Source organism: Lynx rufus, unplaced genomic scaffold (genome assembly GCF_022079265.1).
Source record: "Lynx rufus isolate CCGP_SWC_20201006 ecotype Redwood Valley unplaced genomic scaffold, mLynRuf1.p SCAF_53, whole genome shotgun sequence".
NCBI lineage: Eukaryota > Metazoa > Chordata > Mammalia > Carnivora > Felidae > Lynx > Lynx rufus.
The window spans coordinates 917,284-935,020 of NW_025814871.1; the positions used below are offsets into that span (position 1 = coordinate 917,284).

Genomic DNA, 17,737 nt, shown 5'->3' on the forward strand with positions numbered 1-17,737 from the left:
ACGTGGGTTGGACAGCTTTCCAGGCTTCGGTCCGGAACCTGAATTTTACCAGACTCCAAAATGGCTCTCTAGGAAAGGACATGGTTTCTGGCCTGAAGCCGGATTGTTTGCCATCTTGGTAGTGGGCGAGTCCTTCATTAGCATGGTTCCCCTAGCAACCGGTTTCCTTGGTTATCAGCGATGCCGGGCGGAGCGTGCGGGCGATTGTTCCAACTCCAGGACGGAGCGCCGCCCCTGCCCTGTTCTCTGATTTTCCGCTGAGTCTGTGCTCAGCCTGGCCTTCAGCCTAGTCCAATCTCCGTCTGAGTTTCAGGCTCACCCGGTGGGGCGAGGTCTCCTCTCCCCCGCCAACCACCCACCAGGATGAATTGGGGGATCTGCTCTGAGCTCCCACAGCTCCCTGAATGAGTGGACCAACCAAGGCCCCCATTTCCCCGTCCCATGCTGTTACCTTGCCTCACCACCAGAGGGCTCTCTCACACCACAGCCTCTGAAGCTCTGAACTCTCCGGTAGCTCCCCAGTGCCCGCAGGCGGAATCCTCAGCATCTACAGCCTTTCACCTGCTCATCTGATTTCCAGCTCTCCCCAACCCCACCCGACTGACTTAGCCCCCAAGCCACCCCAAGAGAGATAAAATTTCCTTTAACGAGCCACTTCTAAGTCTTTGCTCACACTCCCCCCCATCCCCCCCGCCCGTCCCCCCCCCCCCCAATGCCTGTCCCCACTTGTTTTGAGGAATCCCAGTTATTCTCAAGTTTCAGTGTCCCACATCCAGGAGAAGCCACAAACAGTTGTGTTCTCCCACCCGGGCAGAATCCACGCCACGCTCCCTGTTGCGCCCTTTCCCCCAGCCCTGGCCAAGTGGGGGCGGGGTGCCTGTCCATCCCCACCTCTCAGGGGAGCCCCCCAGTGCAGAGGGTCGCTGGGGCTGGGTAGGAGATTCTGGCATCCCCGAAACACCACAGACACCACTGAGGTCAGACCACACGCCCTTTATTCCCTAGCTCTGGCCCATTGGGAGGTGGGGCCCCAGGGGTCCCACTGAGGGGAAACTCAGATGCTGGCCATCAAGTTAGCAGGTCATGGTCGGCTCTCAACCGTGTAGATCCAGAACCCTGCAGATGTCCTCTGTTTGCAACTGAGTGGAAGGCAAGGAAGGCCATTTCAGGCCAGTCCTCCTCAATCCAGTCTGCGTGGGGCAGGGGCCCAGAGGGTCTGCTGGGGTTTGGTGGTCAGCCAGCAGGCCTGCAGCGTCTCCACAGGCGATGGGTGAGGAACGCCAGGAAGAGCAGCCCCAGCACCAAGGTGCCCGGCCACAGGGCTGCGGATGTTGTTGGGGGACCTAGAGAAGGAAGTGTCGGGGGCTCTGAACACCTCTTGGCGGGTTTGGGGGAGAAGCTTAGTAGAATCTGCTAGGGGCCTCCACGTTTACTGGGTTCCCTGACACTTTGCAAAGGACTTCACGGTTTAGAATGTCTTTTGAACTGTCCAAAAGCTGCTAGACTATCCAAAGGTTTTGGAGTGAATCTTTTGAAAGGCGCATAGGACCTTGTAGTTAGAAACGGGCTGTCCAGTGAGGTGACCGCCCCCCACGCCTGTGTTTGAAATACGGCATGTCTGAATGGGAAGTGAGGTCAGCGTAAAATCCACACCACGTCTTGAGGACTTAGTTTGAAAAAAGGAGAAAAGAATGTAAGATGTCTCATTTATAGTTCTGAATGTGGCTACTAGAAAATTTGAAATGACCTAAGTGGCTGTATTCTATTCTATAGGCTGTTGTAGGCTATAAAGTTTAGAGTTTACAAAGTGCTGTGAAATCTACACAGTCCCTTAGATTTACAGTCCTCGCCCTGCCAGGTAAGTGTGATCTTACATTTGGGAAGCCCACTGGACAGTTTGGGCAATCGAAGCCGGGCGGGACCATTCCTTGTCTAAGGTCTTGATGCAAGGCTTTCCTCCCTCTGAGGCTCCCCCAGCCCCCTCCCTAGCCCCCAGAACTCACAGATTTCAGGGACCAGGTAGAGGCTGGCCATCTGTCCCCCTGGGTCCAGGCGGCACTGAAACCAGCCTTCAGGGTTGCACCTGGCCCACAGCACGCTCAGCCGAGCCAGGGCCCCAGCCTCCTGCCTCTCGTAGGCTTCAAGACCCCCGGGGGCCTGGGTCCAGCTCGCTGACATACCGGGGCCACAGGCTGCCTCACACAGTAGCTCCAGACCCCCTGGTGCTGGTGACTGGTGGATCTCAGGGCGACAGGGCCTGGTGGAGCTGTTCCCAGGGGGGGGCCCAGGACTCCTGGGGCTCTGGGTGGAGCTCAGCTCTGGGGTGGCCTTGGGGGAGGTCGTTACAGGGGGCTCCTGGGAGGTCAGCCTGTGCAGGACTGGAAAACAGGGGGGTTGTTTTTCCTCCTGCCCCAGGCCCCTTCTCCTGCCTGCCTCTCCATTTAGACCACAGGGTTCGACCCTGTGGCCCCATCCTGCGCCACTTGGGCAAATCGAAGGGTATCCCAGTGGGTAGGAGTGGGGCCAGGGCCTGTCTCGGTCCTCTCCCCACTCTGAGTAAGCATCTGAACCTCTGCACCTCAATTTCCTCAGTGGTAAAGGGGGTGAGAGCCACCCATCCTAGGGGTGCCATGGAGAGCAATCAGGGTGTGGGCTTGGTGAGTACTGGCTTTTATAAATTACAGGGCTAGTAGGTGGACAGAGGGGAGGTGCTCCCTGACAAAGTGAAGGGTGCCGGGGCTCTCTGCTCATCCCTTGTGCTGGAGATGGGAGGCTGAGCCCCAGGAGGGGTTTGTACATCTTACCAGAAAGCACCTTTCAGATCCAGTGGCCTCTCTGTGTGCTCTCCCACCACCCCTTCCCTGCACCCCGCCCCTTCCAATCGATCCCTCCCCCCGGGGAGCTCCCTTGATCTACCCCCACCCCGATGACCCCAAGTGCAGTAACATGAGTTTCAGGGTGCCCTGCTGGAGAAGGGATTTGTGCTTTTTTAATGAGAGCCTGCCAGGGGCTTCATGATGTGGGCAGGGCCCCTCCCACATTAGACACGTTGTTAAATTAATAATGTCTGATACGAACTGAGCACCTGCTGTGTTCTTAGCCCCAAGTTAAATGTTTTCATTTGTTCATTCACTCAGCAAGTATTTACTGCGTACCTACCACGTGCCAGGCACCGTGGTTTCATCTGTCCTTCCGTCTACCCATCCGCTCATTCGGAATGTATCTGTTGAATACTTACTATGTGTTGGGCACTGTTTTAGCCACTGGGGACGTAGCCGTGAATAAAACATATTCCTATCTGAGCGAAGCCAACAGTAGGGGAGACAGACAATGGGAAAAAAATGAAGAGAAAATCCGGGATGCCAGATATTGATAAAAAGTGTCAAAGAATACACAATAAGAGAAGTCACATGGCTCGTGTGTGTACACATACATGTGTAAGGGACAGTAACGGTGCTTTGACCCTTCAGACAGGTCAGGAAAAGCCTCACTGGGAAGGCAACCCGAGGAAAGTGAGTGATGGAGCAATGGACACAGCTGGGGGAAGAGCATTCCCAGTGGAGGCTGGAGCATGTGTAAAGGTCCTGAGGCAGGACTGCATCTGGCCTGTTGGAGGAGCAGCTGGGAGGCTCATGTGGCTGGAGCAGGGTGATGGAGGAAGAGGGGGGAGGTGACAGCAGGTCATTCAAGGCCCTGTGGATGAAGGAGCATTGGTTTTTTTTTTTTTTTTTTTTTTTTTTTTTTTACCCTGAGGGAGGTAGGAGCCCTGGAGGACTGTGGGCAAAGTAGGACAGGATCTCAGGGGGTCCGACACAGGGTAGGTGCTCAATAAATCTGTTGAATGACTGAATAGATGAGTAGGGAACGTCACTCTGGTGGCATTTGATAGCCCCACCTGCTGTGGGAATTGTGACCGGTCCACACCGGGACACAGCAGGTGAGGGGTGGAGCCAGGATTCCAGAAGAGCCCCTGGGCAGCACTCATCAAGGCACATAGGAGCTGGGTGACTTCACCTACTTCCTGGGGACACCGAGTGCAGGCTGTCCAGAACCCCGAAGACTCACCTGGGATGGGCTGGTGGTGGCTCAGCTCCAAGCCAGGCAGCTTCATGGTTGCCTGGCAGTAGAGGGTGGGTGGGGTGGGGGTCCCCAGGGGGGGCAACAGCCAGCGCTCTGTCACTCGGAACAGCAGGTCCTCACCTTGCTGGGGCTCCTCCTCCACATCCCGGCCCAGGGCCTGCACCCCCTCCAGTTCTCGGTCCCCCAGGAGCAGGGACAAGGAGAGGGCCTCGGGACTGACGGGCGTGACATTGTGGGCTGTGCAGGCTACCTCTCGGTCCTGCTTGGCCACCAGGGCTACTGGGGAGACAGTCAGCTGGGCTGGGAACGCTGCAGAATGGACAGAGGGTTGGGGCCAGGTGGGCTTAGCCGGTAGGTCAGCACCGGGCCCTGAGGAGGAGACTTGAGGGCAGGGCCAAGGGGTGAGTGGGGGCTGCTGGTGCATAGGGTGAGGGGAAGGCACAGCTCGTGTGTCCAGAGTGCAAGATGCTGAAGAGGAGAGCAGAGCAGAAGGGGCGGGAGTCAGGAGGGGCAGGGTGGGGTGGTGAGGAGAGCAGAGCAGAAGGGGCGGGAGTCAGGAGGGGCGGGGTGGGGGGGTGAGGAGAGCAGAGCAGAAGGGGTGGGAGTCAGGAGGGGCGGGGTGGGGGGTGAGGAGAGCAGAGCAGAAGGGGCGGGAGTCAGGAGGGGCGGGGTGGGGGGTGAGGAGAGCAGAGCAGAAGGGGCGGGAGTCAGGAGGGGCGGGGTGGGGGGGTGAGGAGAGCAGAGCAGAAGGGGCGGGAGTCAGGAGGGGCGGGGTGGGGGGTGAGGAGAGCAGAGCAGAAGGGGCGGGAGTCAGGAGGGGCGGGGTGGGGGGGTGAGGAGAGCAGAGCAGAAGGGGCGGGAGTCAGTGGTGGGGGGGGAGAACAGAGCAGAGCAGAAGGGTCGGGAGTCAGGAGGGGCGGGGTGGGGGGGTGAGGAGAGCAGAGCAGAAGGGGCGGGAGTCAGTGGTGGGGGGGGAGAACAGAGCAGAGCAGAAGGGTCGGGAGTCAGGAGGGGCGGGGTGGGGGGTGAGGAGAGCAGAGCAGAAGGGGCAAGAGTCAGGAGGGGCGGGGTGGGGGGTGAGGAGAGCAGAGCAGAAGGGGCGGGAGTCAGGAGGGGCGGGGTGGGGGGTGAGGAGAGCAGAGCAGAAGGGGCGGGAGTCAGGAGGGGCGGGGTGGGGGGTGAGGAGAGCAGAGCAGGAGGGGCGGGGTGGGGGGTGAGGAGAGCAGAGCAGAAGGGGCGGGAGTCAGTGGTGGGGGGGAGAACAGAGCAGAGCAGAAGGGGCAGGAGTCAGGAGGGGTGGGGTGGGGTGGGGGGTGAGGAGAGCAGAGCAGAAGGGGTGGGAGTCAGGAGGGGTGGGGTGGGGGGTGAGGAGAGCAGAGCAGAAGGGGCGGGAGTCAGGAGGGGTGGGGGGGTGAGGAGAGCAGAGCAGAAGGGGTGGGAGTCAGGAGGGGCGGGGTGGGGGGGTGAGGAGAGCAGAGCAGAAGGGGCGGGAGTCAGGAGGGGCGGGGTGGGGGGTGAGGAGAGCAGAGCAGGAGGGGTGGGAGTCAGGAGGGGCGGGGTGGGGGGGTGAGGAGAGCAGAGCAGGAGGGGCGGGGTGGGGGGGTGAGGAGAGCAGAGCAGAAGGGGCCGGAGTCAGGAGGGGCGGGGTGGGGGGGTGAGGAGAGCAGAGCAGAAGGGGCGGGAGTCAGGAGGGGCGGGGTGGGGGGTGAGGAGAGCAGAGCAGAAGGGGCAAGAGTCAGGAGGGGCGGGGTGGGGGGTGAGGAGAGCAGAGCAGAAGGGGCGGGAGTCAGGAGGGGTGGGGTGGGGGGTGAGGAGAGCAGAGCAGAAGGGGCGGGAGTCAGGAGGGGCGGGGTGGGGGGTGAGGAGAGCAGAGCAGAAGGGGCGGGAGTCAGGAGGGGCGGGGTGGGGGGTGAGGAGAGCAGAGCAGAAGGGGCGGGAGTCAGTGGTGGGGGGTGAACAGAGCAGAGCAGAAGGGGCAGGAGTCAGGAGGGGCACTGGGCGGGGGTGAGGAGGGCGGGGAACGGGTTGCTGAGTGACGCAGGCTGAGCTGGGGCCGTCTTTGATCGGGGTGGGGGGCGGGCTGGGCAATCTGGGAGGGCGCCCAGGAAAACGCGGTATCGGACCGAGGCAGGGCAGGGCTGCTGGGCCGCGGAAAGTGCGAGGGCGGCAGGGGGGGTTGGGAGCTCACCGAACACCAGGAGCCGCACGGTCCGCTGGAAGGTCAGGTCCCCGCAGGAGCCCACGCACACGCGCGGGCCCGCCGCCGACAGGGAGGCGTTGTGCACGGTGAGGACGCTGCGGCCTGCGTCCGACCGCACGGCGCCCAGGCTGGTGTCCAGGCCGCGCCACTGCACCGAGGGCGCCCGGTGGCCGGCGCAGGCCAGCCGGCAGGTGAGCTGCCGCGACCCGCCCAAGGACACCGCCACCACCGGGTCTGGGGGCTCCACCTCCAGGGGCCCACCTGCGGGCAGACGGCGCTCTCAGCCCTGTCCCCCACCCCCACCCCAGCGGCGGACCCCCTTGTCCCCGCCTTAGGGTCCTCAGCGGCCTCCCCGCCGCCCTGCTCGAGTCCTCCCTGTGCCAGCAACCCCCCCCCCCCGCCCCGGGCCCCAAACTCGCTCCCCTAACGGGGCCCCTTCCCGTGCTGACCGAGGCCTCGATGGAGGAGCCCCAGGAAGAAGGGGAGCAGGAGGCAGAGGCTCTGGTCCATGCCGGTCCGGCTCTCTCCCCCCCGCCCAACAGGACTGGCTTAAATAGTGGTGACCCGGCTGCTTCCCGCCGCCCCCTCCTCCAGCGAGTCCCTGGGGGTTTCCCGAGGGGGTTTCCCGTCCTGACCCCCGACCCTGGAGGCGACGCGGCGCTGCGAGGCAGAGGCCCGGGGCCAGAGATGGGGGGCGGGGGGACCTCGCGGCCGAAGTCAGAACAGACGGAGCGGGAGCGGGAAGGTATGAGCGCACTCCAGTTTGAGAGACCGGAAGATTGGAGGCTGGAGGCCAGAGAGGGGTGGCAGTTGAGGCCAACCGAATGGAAATCAGAACCCGGCCGGGGGAGGCTGAGCGGGGGCGGGGGTGGAGCGTAGCCTCCTTACCTCCGGGAAGTGCAGAGATGGGTGGGTGGGAGGTGGCCTCCTGGCGCCAGAGTCTCTGGGGTGGGCTCCTGGGGGGGGGGCGGTTTCTGGGGTGGGGCCTCCTGAAAGAGGGGTCCTTCAGGGTGAGGATTTTGGGGTGGTGGGGGTCTCCTAGGGGTTATGTTCTCTGAGACGGGAGGGTCTCCTGGGGGTGATGGAGCTGAGACAGGTACCGCCGCCGCCTCTGACTTGTCCGCCCTCAGGTAAGACAGCTCTGGCCCTTGGAGTCTGGGACCTCCCTGCTGTGTTCCACACAGGTACTGAGATCCACGGGTGGCCTGGGAAGGGACTCTGGCCAGGCTCCCCACTCACAGCTGTCATCAGTGAGTCCTGAGAAATCCGTCCACGGTTTCCTCTTGCCTCTCAGCCCGGCCTCGCTTCTTTGTCCTGTGTGGCCACGCATCACCAGCACCCAGAGCGACACCTCTCTGCGCACGGCGACTCACACCGCAAGGCTGCCTGTGGCATAAAGGGAAGAATCCTCACTTGCCGGGAGCCTTGCAGGGTCGGGCAGCCTCAGGGCCTTGGCGTGGCTGTGCCCTCACCCTGTGCCATCTCTGCCCAAAGTTGCCTCCTCAGAGTCTTTCCCAAGCGGCTTCAGTTTCCCCGGCAATGAGGTGTCCTGGGCCACTAGCCCTGCGCCTGTGTCCTCTCGGTGTCTCAATTGCCAGAGGCAGCAACCGAGGCACAAGAGCGGGGGCTGGTAGCACAGGGGGGAAACTGAGGCGTCTGTGTGGGCTGAGTCCTGTCTTCCTTGGTCCCATCCCCCTCGAGCCTTGTGCCGGGAAAGCGGCACAGGAAGGTGGACTCCAAGGTGCGGCCCTCCCCAGGCCGGAGGCGCGGGCCCTTCTCGGGAAGCTGGGCTCTTAACCCGGGCAGGGGGCAGTGGGCCCGGTGAATGGGCCTCTTCCCAGCCCCTGACCCTGCTTCCTGCTTCCGCCCCTGCTGAGGCCTCTTGTAGGGTGTGACCCAGCTCTCTGGGCTGTGCCTCCCCACCCATCACCAGTGCTCCATGGTGCTCATTCCCAGCCCCAAACGCTCTACCTGTGTGGATGACAGACCCTCACGCTCAAGGACACTCACAGCTCTAATCACCGCTGGTGTGGGCTGATCAGATTAAGAGGGTTCTGGGCAGAGGTGAGGAGGAGCTGGAACCTGGGGTGGGAGGAGAGGAGAGAGGGGAGGAAGAGGGGGGAAGAGGGACGGGACAGGGCCTGGAGAGAGGGTCGAGGTGGACCCTGGGGAGGGGGGGGAACTCTGGGAGCCCAGGACCAGCACTGGAGGGGACTGAACGGCATTTCGCGCCTGCATCTGGGATATCTGGTCGCATTGTTAGGAGACTGAGCCCATGGAGCCGCCTGGGTGGGGACTGAGGTCCTCCCCTACATCCCCCGCCCCCCCAACCTGAGCTTCCTGCAGATCCCCCCCTCCTTCCCGGCATTGTCCCCGCCCAGGATGAAGTCCTCAGTGGCCTTGGCAGGAAACCTCCTTCCCATGGAGGGTCCCAGCCTCCCCCCACCCAAGACTTGTCATCCTGGACTCTACCTTCCTATGACAGCAGTAGTTCTCTGGGGGGGGGAGGGGTGCTGGCTTCCTCAGAGGGTGTCCAGGGGAGACCACTTGCCCAGCCCCCCAGAGATGCCCATTCTCTTCAGGGACACCCTTCCCACCGGGGCTGGGCCAGCTCCACTCATTGGTGCTACTGGTCAGTTGGGGGCTCACAGCTCTTTCTTTGATGTGGGCTGGAGCCATGAGGGCAGGGTCTTCTGGGGTCCTTCATCTAGCTCTGGTGCCGGAGGACCCCAGACCTAGGACGCGCCCCCCCTCCTGTGGTCACTCTCTGCTTCTGTGGGTCTCAGCGATGGTGGAGAAGGCTATGGAGACTGTGAATGATTCTTCAATAAAGACCCACACAGAGGGGCGCCTGGGTGGCGCAGTCGGTTGGGCGTCCGACTTCAGCCGGGTCACGATCTCGCGCTCCGTGAGTTCGAGCCCCGCGTCGGGCTCTGGGCTGACGGCTCGGAGCCTGGAGCCTGTTTCCGATTCTGTGTCTCCCTGACCCACACAGAAGGCTCTGGAGGGCGGGCAAAATTGCCCTGAAGTTGCCTGGCTGAGCTAACCAAGGGAGCATGGCAGGAGGGATGATCCCCAGGGCACCAAGGTTGGGGGCCAGAGCCCCAAGTAAATAATGAACACTGAATGCTCATGAAGGACAACACTGCATGAGTCTCTTTCTGTGAAGCTCAGTCCCAAACTGGTGGTGGCCAGGCAGCTGTCACAGGCAGGGCTGTTAGACCCGGGGGTCTACACCCTCCCTGACCCCTTGGGGCCTGTCTGAGGACCTGAGATTTAAGTTGTCATGAGCATCAAGGGGGCAGAGGCTTTGGGCCGTGATATCTGATTCAGACTGAACGGAGGCACCCAGTGCGGGGGTGGGGTTGGGGTAGTCTGCAAAGGCCCCGCAGCTGGGCCCGGTGTCCCTGGGGACTGTGGCGGGTCCCCCCACCAGGGGGACCTCAGGCTGGGGTAGCGCTGAGGGAGTTGAATAGGCAAGGTTGGGGGTGCCCTGAGGAGCCGGAAGGCACATCTTGGTGAGAGCTGATTTTGGGGTGCTGGCTCCATCACCCCGAGGCTGGGGGACCTGAGCAGGAGTTGGTGGGGCCAGGGCTCCCAGAACTGTAACCCCTGACCTCAGGCCCTGTTGCTAAGTCAGGCTATGCTGTCCTCTAGCAGCGGCTTCTTGCTGATGGGGGCCCCACCCGAAGGGCTGTGGGACACCTTGGGGACCCACCACCAAGCTTGTTGTGGGCACTGGGCTGCAGGGCAGGTGATTGTGCTGGGGGCGGGGGGAGGTCAAAAGGGTGACCAGGAGCTCGAGGAGAACAGAGGAGGTGCTGAAGGGGAAGGGTGGCCCAGGGTGATGCGCCAGTGAAGACAGCGAGCATCAGAGGTCAATGTGGGTGTCCCTGGAGGCAGGCAGGTAGACATGTGGGACGCAGGAGGGCCAAGGGTTTGTCCAAAGGGTTTGCCATGCTGGTCCTGACTTCGTCTGGGGCCCCGGGCCGCCATTTTGCTCAGCTCCACGCGGGACAGATGGGAGACAAAGCTGTAGTTGGGGGGGGGGGGGCCCAGCCTCTTGCACAGGCCACCGATGCCGGCAGTCATGTTCTGCACGACGCCTGGGGCCAGAACTGCAGGTGAGCCAGCGCCCCTCCCAGATGCCCCCCAGGGCAGGGGGCACAACAGGCCCAAAGTGACCCTAGGAGGTACGGGCAGACCAGGGTGGAGTTCTGGGGCCAGTCCTGTCAGTCTAACCAGAGATCTGCCCATCTGTCCGTGTGTCATCCACCACTGTCCATCCATCTATCTCTCCACTCCTTGACCGTCTGTCCATCGATCTGCCCACCGTCTGTGCATCTACCTGTGCACATGTCCGTCATGTGGACACCCGCTCATTTGTCCTGCCCCGACTGAGTGCCCTCACCATTCTCCCCTCGGGCTGACCGTGCCGACTACAGCAGTCACGGACTGGGGACCAGCTGTACCTGACGAGGCAGTCACTGCTGTGCCCCAGAAAGATGCGGTGCTGGTGACTCTTTGGCTTTTCTGTGAGGCGGTGGGCCATCCTTTCCCCATCCCCATCCGTGCCCATATCCATCCACGCAGATGTGGTGGTAAATTCACATCGTTCAGAAGGATTTGCCCGTGGGTCACCGGGTCCGTGGCTGGGTGATTCCAGCCACGTGCTACATCAGCCTGGCCCAGCAACCACCGGAGGGCGGGGCTGGCAAAGTGACAGCTTTGGGCCACACCGTGAACGGAGGCCAGGGCAGCACCGCCAGTGACTTGTCCCTACTGACCACCTGAAATATAATTCTGAATTAAAGTTTCAGCTTACAAGCAGATACTTGACTCAATTACTAGAAAACTTTTAAGTATGTTTGGAACAACTTGGCTTTGTGAATCTGCTTTTTCACCTGCAATTTTGTTAAATCTTATAGATGAAAAACATCCAATGAAAATTAAATGTAAAATGCACGTAAGTGGAAAATACAGAGTAAACTTTGAGGATTTAGTATGAAGAATGTCACACATCCTAATATTTATTATATGTCGAGGGACGCCTGGCTGGCTCAGTTGGTTAAGCGTCTGACTTCAGCTCAGATCATGATCTCACGGTCCGTGGGTTCGAGCCCCGCATCGGGCTCTGTGCGGACGGCTCAGAGCCTGGAGCCTGTTTCGGATTCTGTGTCTCCCTCTCTCTCTGACCCTCCCCTGTTCATGCTCTGTCTCTCTCTGCCTCAAAAATAAATGTTAATGGAGCCTGTTTCCGATTCTGTGTCTCCCTCTCTCTCTGCCCCTCGCCCGTTCATGCTCTGTCTCTCTCTGTCCCAAAAATAAATAAAAACGTTGAAAAAAAATTAAAAAAAAATAAATGTTAAAAATTTTTTAAAATATTGATTACATATTGAAACAACTGTACTTTGAATATACTATATATAAAATACATTTTATCTTACATTCTATAAAACTCATTTTATTTTTGCTACCTTTTAATTTTTTATTTATCAAAATGTTTATTTTTGAGAGAGAGAGAGAGAGAGAGGGAGAATGCGAGTGGAGAAGGTGCAGAGAGAGAGGGAGACAGAGGATCCGAAGCAGGCTCCACGCTGACAGCAGAGGGCCTGATTCGAGGCTCGAACTCATGAACCGTGAGATGATAACCTGACCCGAAAGCTGACACTTAACTGACTGAACCACCCAGGTGCCCCTTAAAGTTTAAAAAAAAAGGTATTTATTTTGGGGGCACCGGGCGGCTCGGTCAGTTAAGTGTCTGACTCTTGCTTTCGGCTCGGGTCATGATCTCCTGGTTCGTGGGCTGGAGCCCTGCACTGACATCGAGGAGGCTGCTTGGGATTCTCTCTTGCCCTCTCTCTGCCTTTCCCCTGCTCGAGTGTGCTGTCCCTCTTTCTCAAGAGAAATAAACTTAAATAAAAAAAGGCTTATTCATTTTTGAAAGAGAGAGAGTGAGCAGAGGAGGGGCAGAAAGAGAGGGACAGAGCATCAGAGGCAGGCTCCATGCTGACAGCAGAGAGCCTGATGCGGGGCTCAAAGTCATGAACTGTGAGATCATGACCTGAGCTTAAGGAAGTCGGATGCTTAACCAACTGAGCCACCCAGGTGCCCCTATGCTACTTTTTAGAAAGTTATGTATTGATTTATTGATTTATAGAGCATGAGCTGGGGAGGGGCAGAGGCAGAGGGAGAGAGAGACTCTTAAGCAGGATCTATGCCCAGCGGAGCCCGCCACACTTGGCCTCAAGAGATCATGACCTGATCTGAAATCAGAGTTGGAGGCTTAACCAACTAAGTTGCCCAGGCGCCCTAAGATTTTTTTTTAAGTAATCTTTCCACCAACGTGGGGCTCAAGCTCACAACCCTAGAACAAGAAGAGTCGCATGCTCCCCTGACTGAGCCAGCCAGATGCTATTTATGTCCCTTTTTCACTGTGTTTTTTTCAACATGGTTGCTGGAGCATTTAAGTGAGCTGTGTGTTCTAGTGGGCAGGGGGCTCTGTCCTCAGGCTGGGTTTGTGGCCTGTCTTGGGCACAGAATGGAAATGTCCTTTGGTTAGGTGGGTAGCTCCCCTCTCCTCCACCTACCTGCAGGCTAAGACCTGGGAACCCCTGGTGTTTTATCACACTAGGACAGTGGTTCTTACCCTGGTGATCCTGGGTGATATGTAGCAGAGGCAGGTGGTTGTCGGGGGTGGGGTGGGGGGTGCTCCTGGCATGGCGATGGGGGCTGCTACTGCTCAACCCCCCCCACGGGGCCCAGAGAACAATCGAGCCCCAATGCCAGCAGTGCTGGGAACTTCAGAGGTTGGGAAATGCTGGATGCGTGACGATGGTGGAGGGGTAGGGATTGAGGCCGGGGTTAGGGTTAGGCTGAGGCCGGGGGTCACGGTCGGCGCTCACACCAGAGCCCTTCAGAGAAGGTCTCTTGCCCAGGAAGCTTCTTTCAGGCGTCTGCACCTGCGACATGAGTTAGGCCACGGATGGCACGGACGGGAGTCTAGCAGTTCTGAGTGATGAGGCGGGGCCAAGTTCAGAGCATGGAGGTGGTTCTGCGAGGAAGGTGGGAACTGAGGTTGCAGGACTGTGCCCGGGTGTCTGCGACAGGGGCCTGGGTGGACCGAGCTGGCTTTGGGGCTTCTGAGAAGGGAGGGGGTTCAGCGTCCAAGGCTAAGACTGGAGTCCCGGCCCGTCCATACGGGCTATGGGTGCCCAGTATGGTTAGGGTTGGCGTAGGGTTCCGGATCGGGCCGGCGCCGAGGGTCAGGGGCGGGCAGGGGCTCGGGCACTTTCGGCGCCGCCGTCCTCGGTGACGATCTTCTTAGCCAGCGGGACATCGCGCATCTTGTCGTCGGCAGCGGCGCCCCGGCCCCGCAGCACGTTCGCATCCTGCCTTCCGGCCCCGGTCCCGCCCACAAGTCCCGGCGGGCCCTGCGCTCGCCCCGCGGGGCCGAACTACAACTCCCGGCATGCCGCGGACCCCGGTCGGTGTTTCCCACAAAGCACCGCGCACAGCGCCTGCAGGGCTCCGAACCGCGGACCCGCGGGGGCAGGGGCGCGTGCTGTGGGCACCTGGCTGCTTGCGAGGTCGCGCGAGGAACTGCGGTGCTCGCCCCCCGCCCCCAGCCCTCTGGGGTGGGCACCGGCCCGACGTCTCGGTCGCGCGTCCGCGGGGCCAGTGTCGGGGAGGCAGCGAGAGGTCCTGAACCCGGGATCTGCGTGCGGAACCCGGGAGGCAGCAGGCGCTCGATAGATACGCGCGGCATGAGTGCACAGAGGGGCGTCTCTGGGACCGGAGTCCGAGGCCGCGGGGTTCCTGCTCTCTTCCCCGCGGGGCCGGGATCGCGGCTAGGGGCGCTGGGATCCCTCTGCGAGAAGGAGCCCTGTTGCTGGAGGCCGGGGGCTTATTGACCGCCCTGGGGCCAAGGTGCTGGGGAACTCGAGCGTGTCATCTAAAGGTTGGAGGATGTTTCCGGAGTCTGGCGAAATGGTGCCAGAGACCAGAGTCAGGCCGAAGGGTGGTTTGTCACGGGGGGCCTGATGTCAAAGTCTGAGAGCAGTTGCTAGGGATGAGGGTCACTCGATTCAACCAGTATTTATTGAATGCTTCCTAGATGCCAAGCATTGTTCTAGGTGCCAGGGTGACAGCAGAAATCAAGGTGGCCAGACCCCTGCCCCAAGGAGCGTTCATTCTAATGGAAGGGGGAGGGGGCAGGAGAAACAGGGTAAAAAGCCTAACTCTGTGGCGCATGCTCATTCCTGTGGTGTCGCTATCCCGTCGTGCCTGATCAAACCACCATCATGACTACCCACATGGCATCAGCCAGCTCACGAAACTCCTGCACGCTGCACAGTCGTCTCTCGCAACTCCAGCCCAACACTGTGCAATGGGAAGAATGGTATACTGTGTTAGCTAGTGATAAATTCTGTGAGAAAAAACGAGTAAGGTGGAAGAGGGATCGGTAGAGTGGTAAGCTGGGTGGTCAGAGGAAGATGTTTGCAAGGAGAGGTCTGAGCAGAGACTTAGCAAGCATGCATGGGGGAAAGGGTGTACCGGGTGGAAGGTACAGTGAGTGCAAAGGCTCTGAGGCTGGAGCTGCCCGGTGTGTTCTAGAAAAGCAAAGAAGGCAGGGGGCTGCAGCAGAGGGATGGATGGAGCCAGAGAGGAGAGAAAGCACTTGGCCGGGCAGGAGTTTGTAGGCTCCAGGAGAGCCTGCCGGGACCCCTATCCAGCCCTCCAGTCCTCCCAATACAGCCCTTCCTTCCTCTGAACCTCAGTGTTTGCACCTGTAAAACGGAGACTTGGCAGACATGCAGCCGGGCACCCAGCAGAACACGAGAGCTCTGTCCCACGTGGAGAGCTGCCACTTTCCTGGAGGGAGAGCGGAGGGGAGCCTGGCTCCCCTGGTTCACTGTGTTCTTGTCTTGGGAGAACAAGTCTTCTTTGTTAGAGTCCGCTCGGAACAAAGGGGCAGGCAGCCACAGAGGCACGTGAGTCTGAGTCAGGGGGCTGACCTCAGGACAGAGGACAATTGCGAGTGCCCTGGGGGAGTGACAGATCAGGGCAACTGGGGAGCCAGAGCCGCAGCTAACGCTGGATGGGGCGGCCCATGAACACCTGGCCTGCCGCCACCCGTGTGCCAGGGACAGAGAACAGCGGGCCAGTCACTGACCCAGCCTCCTGGCGGTGCAGCCCCACTTTCAGCCTCCAGATGATTCCAGAAGGGAATGGTGGGGACTGAGACCCACAGCAGTGGTGATGTCAGTGATAGCCCCCTTCACCCACAAGTCAAAGGTGTTTGCTCTGCACCTGCTCTGGACTCCTACCGCCTCTTCCTGTGCGGGCGCCTATGTGTGCGTGTGCTAGCATGTTGCGTAGAGGAGTGTGGGGGAGACTGGCGATAAACAACTAAAGAAATAAGAGCCCCTCGTCTGGGTTAAGGTCAGATCCGTTCTTGAGGAGATTCAGGTCCAAAGAAGCCTTGGCTTCTTTTCTCTTACACCTGACCTCACCCCTCCTCTGCCCAGGGCCCTTCAGGGCTCCCACCTCCCTCAGGGTAAAAGCCCATGTCCACCACCTGCCCCCTCACCCCGTCCTCCTCTCTTCCCTCCCTCTCCTCCTCTCCTCCTTGCTATGCTGGTCCAGCCACAAGAGCTTCCTCGCTCTTCAACACAAAGGCCCAGCGATTCCCCAGGGCCTTGGCACAGGCTGTGCCCTCCGTCTGGAATGTTGGGAACGGCATTATCTGCAGTAGCCTCAAGGGGAAACCTCCTAGAAGCTCATCAGATAAAGTGTGCCGTCTTCATGCAACGGGATATTACACCCAGCAATGAGAGTGAATGGTCTACAGTCGAACCCAGCAAGACGATGAATCGTACACACTAGGTCCGGGGAAAGAGGGCTCACGGGAACGCAGTGCACTACCATTTATGTAAAGCAAAAAAGGGGGGGGGGACAAAATATAGCCCTGCTTTTGAAGTCACCATGGTGGTTACAGGGTAGAGGGGAGGCGAGGAGTGCAAGGGGGCATGGTGGGGCTTTGGAGGGCAGGAAGCATCCTGTCCAGGGATGTCAGTGCTGGCTATGTGGGCGGGCCTGGTCTGTGGGGACAGATGCTGGATGCAGCCCTCTGCATCAGTCTCCCCTGCAGCATCCCTGGCTCCCACACCCTCAAGTGTCAGGAGCACCCTTCCCGCCCAGTCTTTGCAACAGAAGGTGCCCCTAGACATTCTGCAGTGTCCCCCGGGGGACCGACTGCCACAGGACTAAGGGTTTGGTCCTAAAGCACTCTAAATCTGTGCTGACCACACAGTGGCCACGTGTGGTCACCGAGCATCTGGACCGTGGCTGAGCATCTGAACCCCAAGCTGAGATGTGCTGTGGGCACAAGACACACTAGGTTCTGAAGCCTTAGCAGGAAAGAAGAATGTAAAATGTCTCAAGCACAACTTTTGTGTGCTGGAATGACATTTTGGTTATGCTGAGTTAAATAAAATGTATCATTTAAATGATCTTGTTTCTTTTTCTGACATGGCTGCTAGAAAATTCAAAATTGCACATGTGGTTTGCATTCTGTTTCTTGTGGGCTGTGTTGTTGCACCTGCACAGAGGCTGGTATGTAGTAGGTGCCCAATAAATGCAGCCTGTGCCCTCACGGCCAAACAAAGGCAAGGTTAGAAGTTTGGATTTGTTGATGGCACAGTGGGAGCCTGGGGAATGTTTTGTGAGCAGGACACAGGTACGGGGTGACTTTTTGACTTCAAAAGATCATTTCGTTCTTGTGCAGAAGACGGGTTGCAGGGGAAGAAGGGACGCGAGGGGACTTGGGGGCAGTGATACGTGATTGAAGAAGGATCTAATGGATTCAGGAAGAGATGGGCTGAGAGAGGGAAGAAGAGCCAGGGCCCTGGGTGGGACACCTGCTCCCATTACTGTTATAAACAACATAAGCTCCATCCTGCATGTTGCGCAGACTTTTTCCTTTGGGGCTTCGAGAAACTAAGCCATGCTTGGAGGCCACCTGGCCAGAAGCCAGCTGGAGGTGGGCCCCCCAGTCCCACAGCCACAGATCCTGCAGCAACCCCGGGGAGCTGGGACGTGGGCCCCTCCCCGGGGGAGCCTCCGGATGAGCCCTCAGCCCTGGCCAACAGCAGCACTGCAGCCTGAGCAGAGGACCCAACTCTGTCTATGGACCGTCTTCACAAGCTGTGAGGTAAGAAATGTGGGTGTTTTTGAGCCACTGTGTTGGGGGGGGGGATTTGTTATGTGGCCCAGAGAGCCAACAGCCTGGACCCGCGTAGCTGGCTGTCCACCGGAGAGTCCACACCTCACAGTTCCCAAACTGAGCTCTAGACCTTCTCCTAACCTGCCCCTCCCCTGCGTGTTCCCTCCTAGTAACAGGGAGCGTCCCCAACACCTCCGGTCCCCTCACCCCTACCTCAAATGTGCCACAAA

The 17,737-nt window shown here is 59.6% G+C and overlaps 1 protein-coding gene across 1 annotated transcript; it reads right to left on the reverse strand.

Moving 5' to 3' along the window:
* Positions 1-1,233: 1,233 nt before the first annotated feature.
* On the reverse strand, positions 1,234-6,790 carry MADCAM1 (mucosal vascular addressin cell adhesion molecule 1). Its single transcript, XM_047100761.1, has 5 exons — positions 6,730-6,790; positions 6,269-6,541; positions 4,066-4,389; positions 2,004-2,378; positions 1,234-1,343 (listed from the first exon to the last, which is right to left on the reverse strand). Exons 1-5 carry the CDS (start codon positions 6,788-6,790, stop codon positions 1,234-1,236), a joined length of 1,143 nt encoding a protein of 380 aa, XP_046956717.1.
* Between the last annotated feature and the right edge of the window lie 10,947 nt (positions 6,791-17,737).

What these genes read in the sequence shown, in the direction of transcription:
- MADCAM1 (XM_047100761.1), bottom strand. Translation starts at nt 6,790, where the DNA reads ATGGACCAGAGCCTCTGCCTCCTGCTCCCCTTCTTCCTGGGGCTCCTC. An exon ending in GCTCCTCCATCGAGGCCTCG is followed by an intron (nt 6,542 to 6,729) that starts GTCAGCACGGGA and finishes GTCTGCCCGCAG; the next exon opens with GTGGGCCCCTGGAGGTGGAG. An exon ending in CGTGCGGCTCCTGGTGTTCG is followed by an intron (nt 4,390 to 6,268) that starts GTGAGCTCCCAA and finishes TCCATTCTGCAG; the next exon opens with CGTTCCCAGCCCAGCTGACT.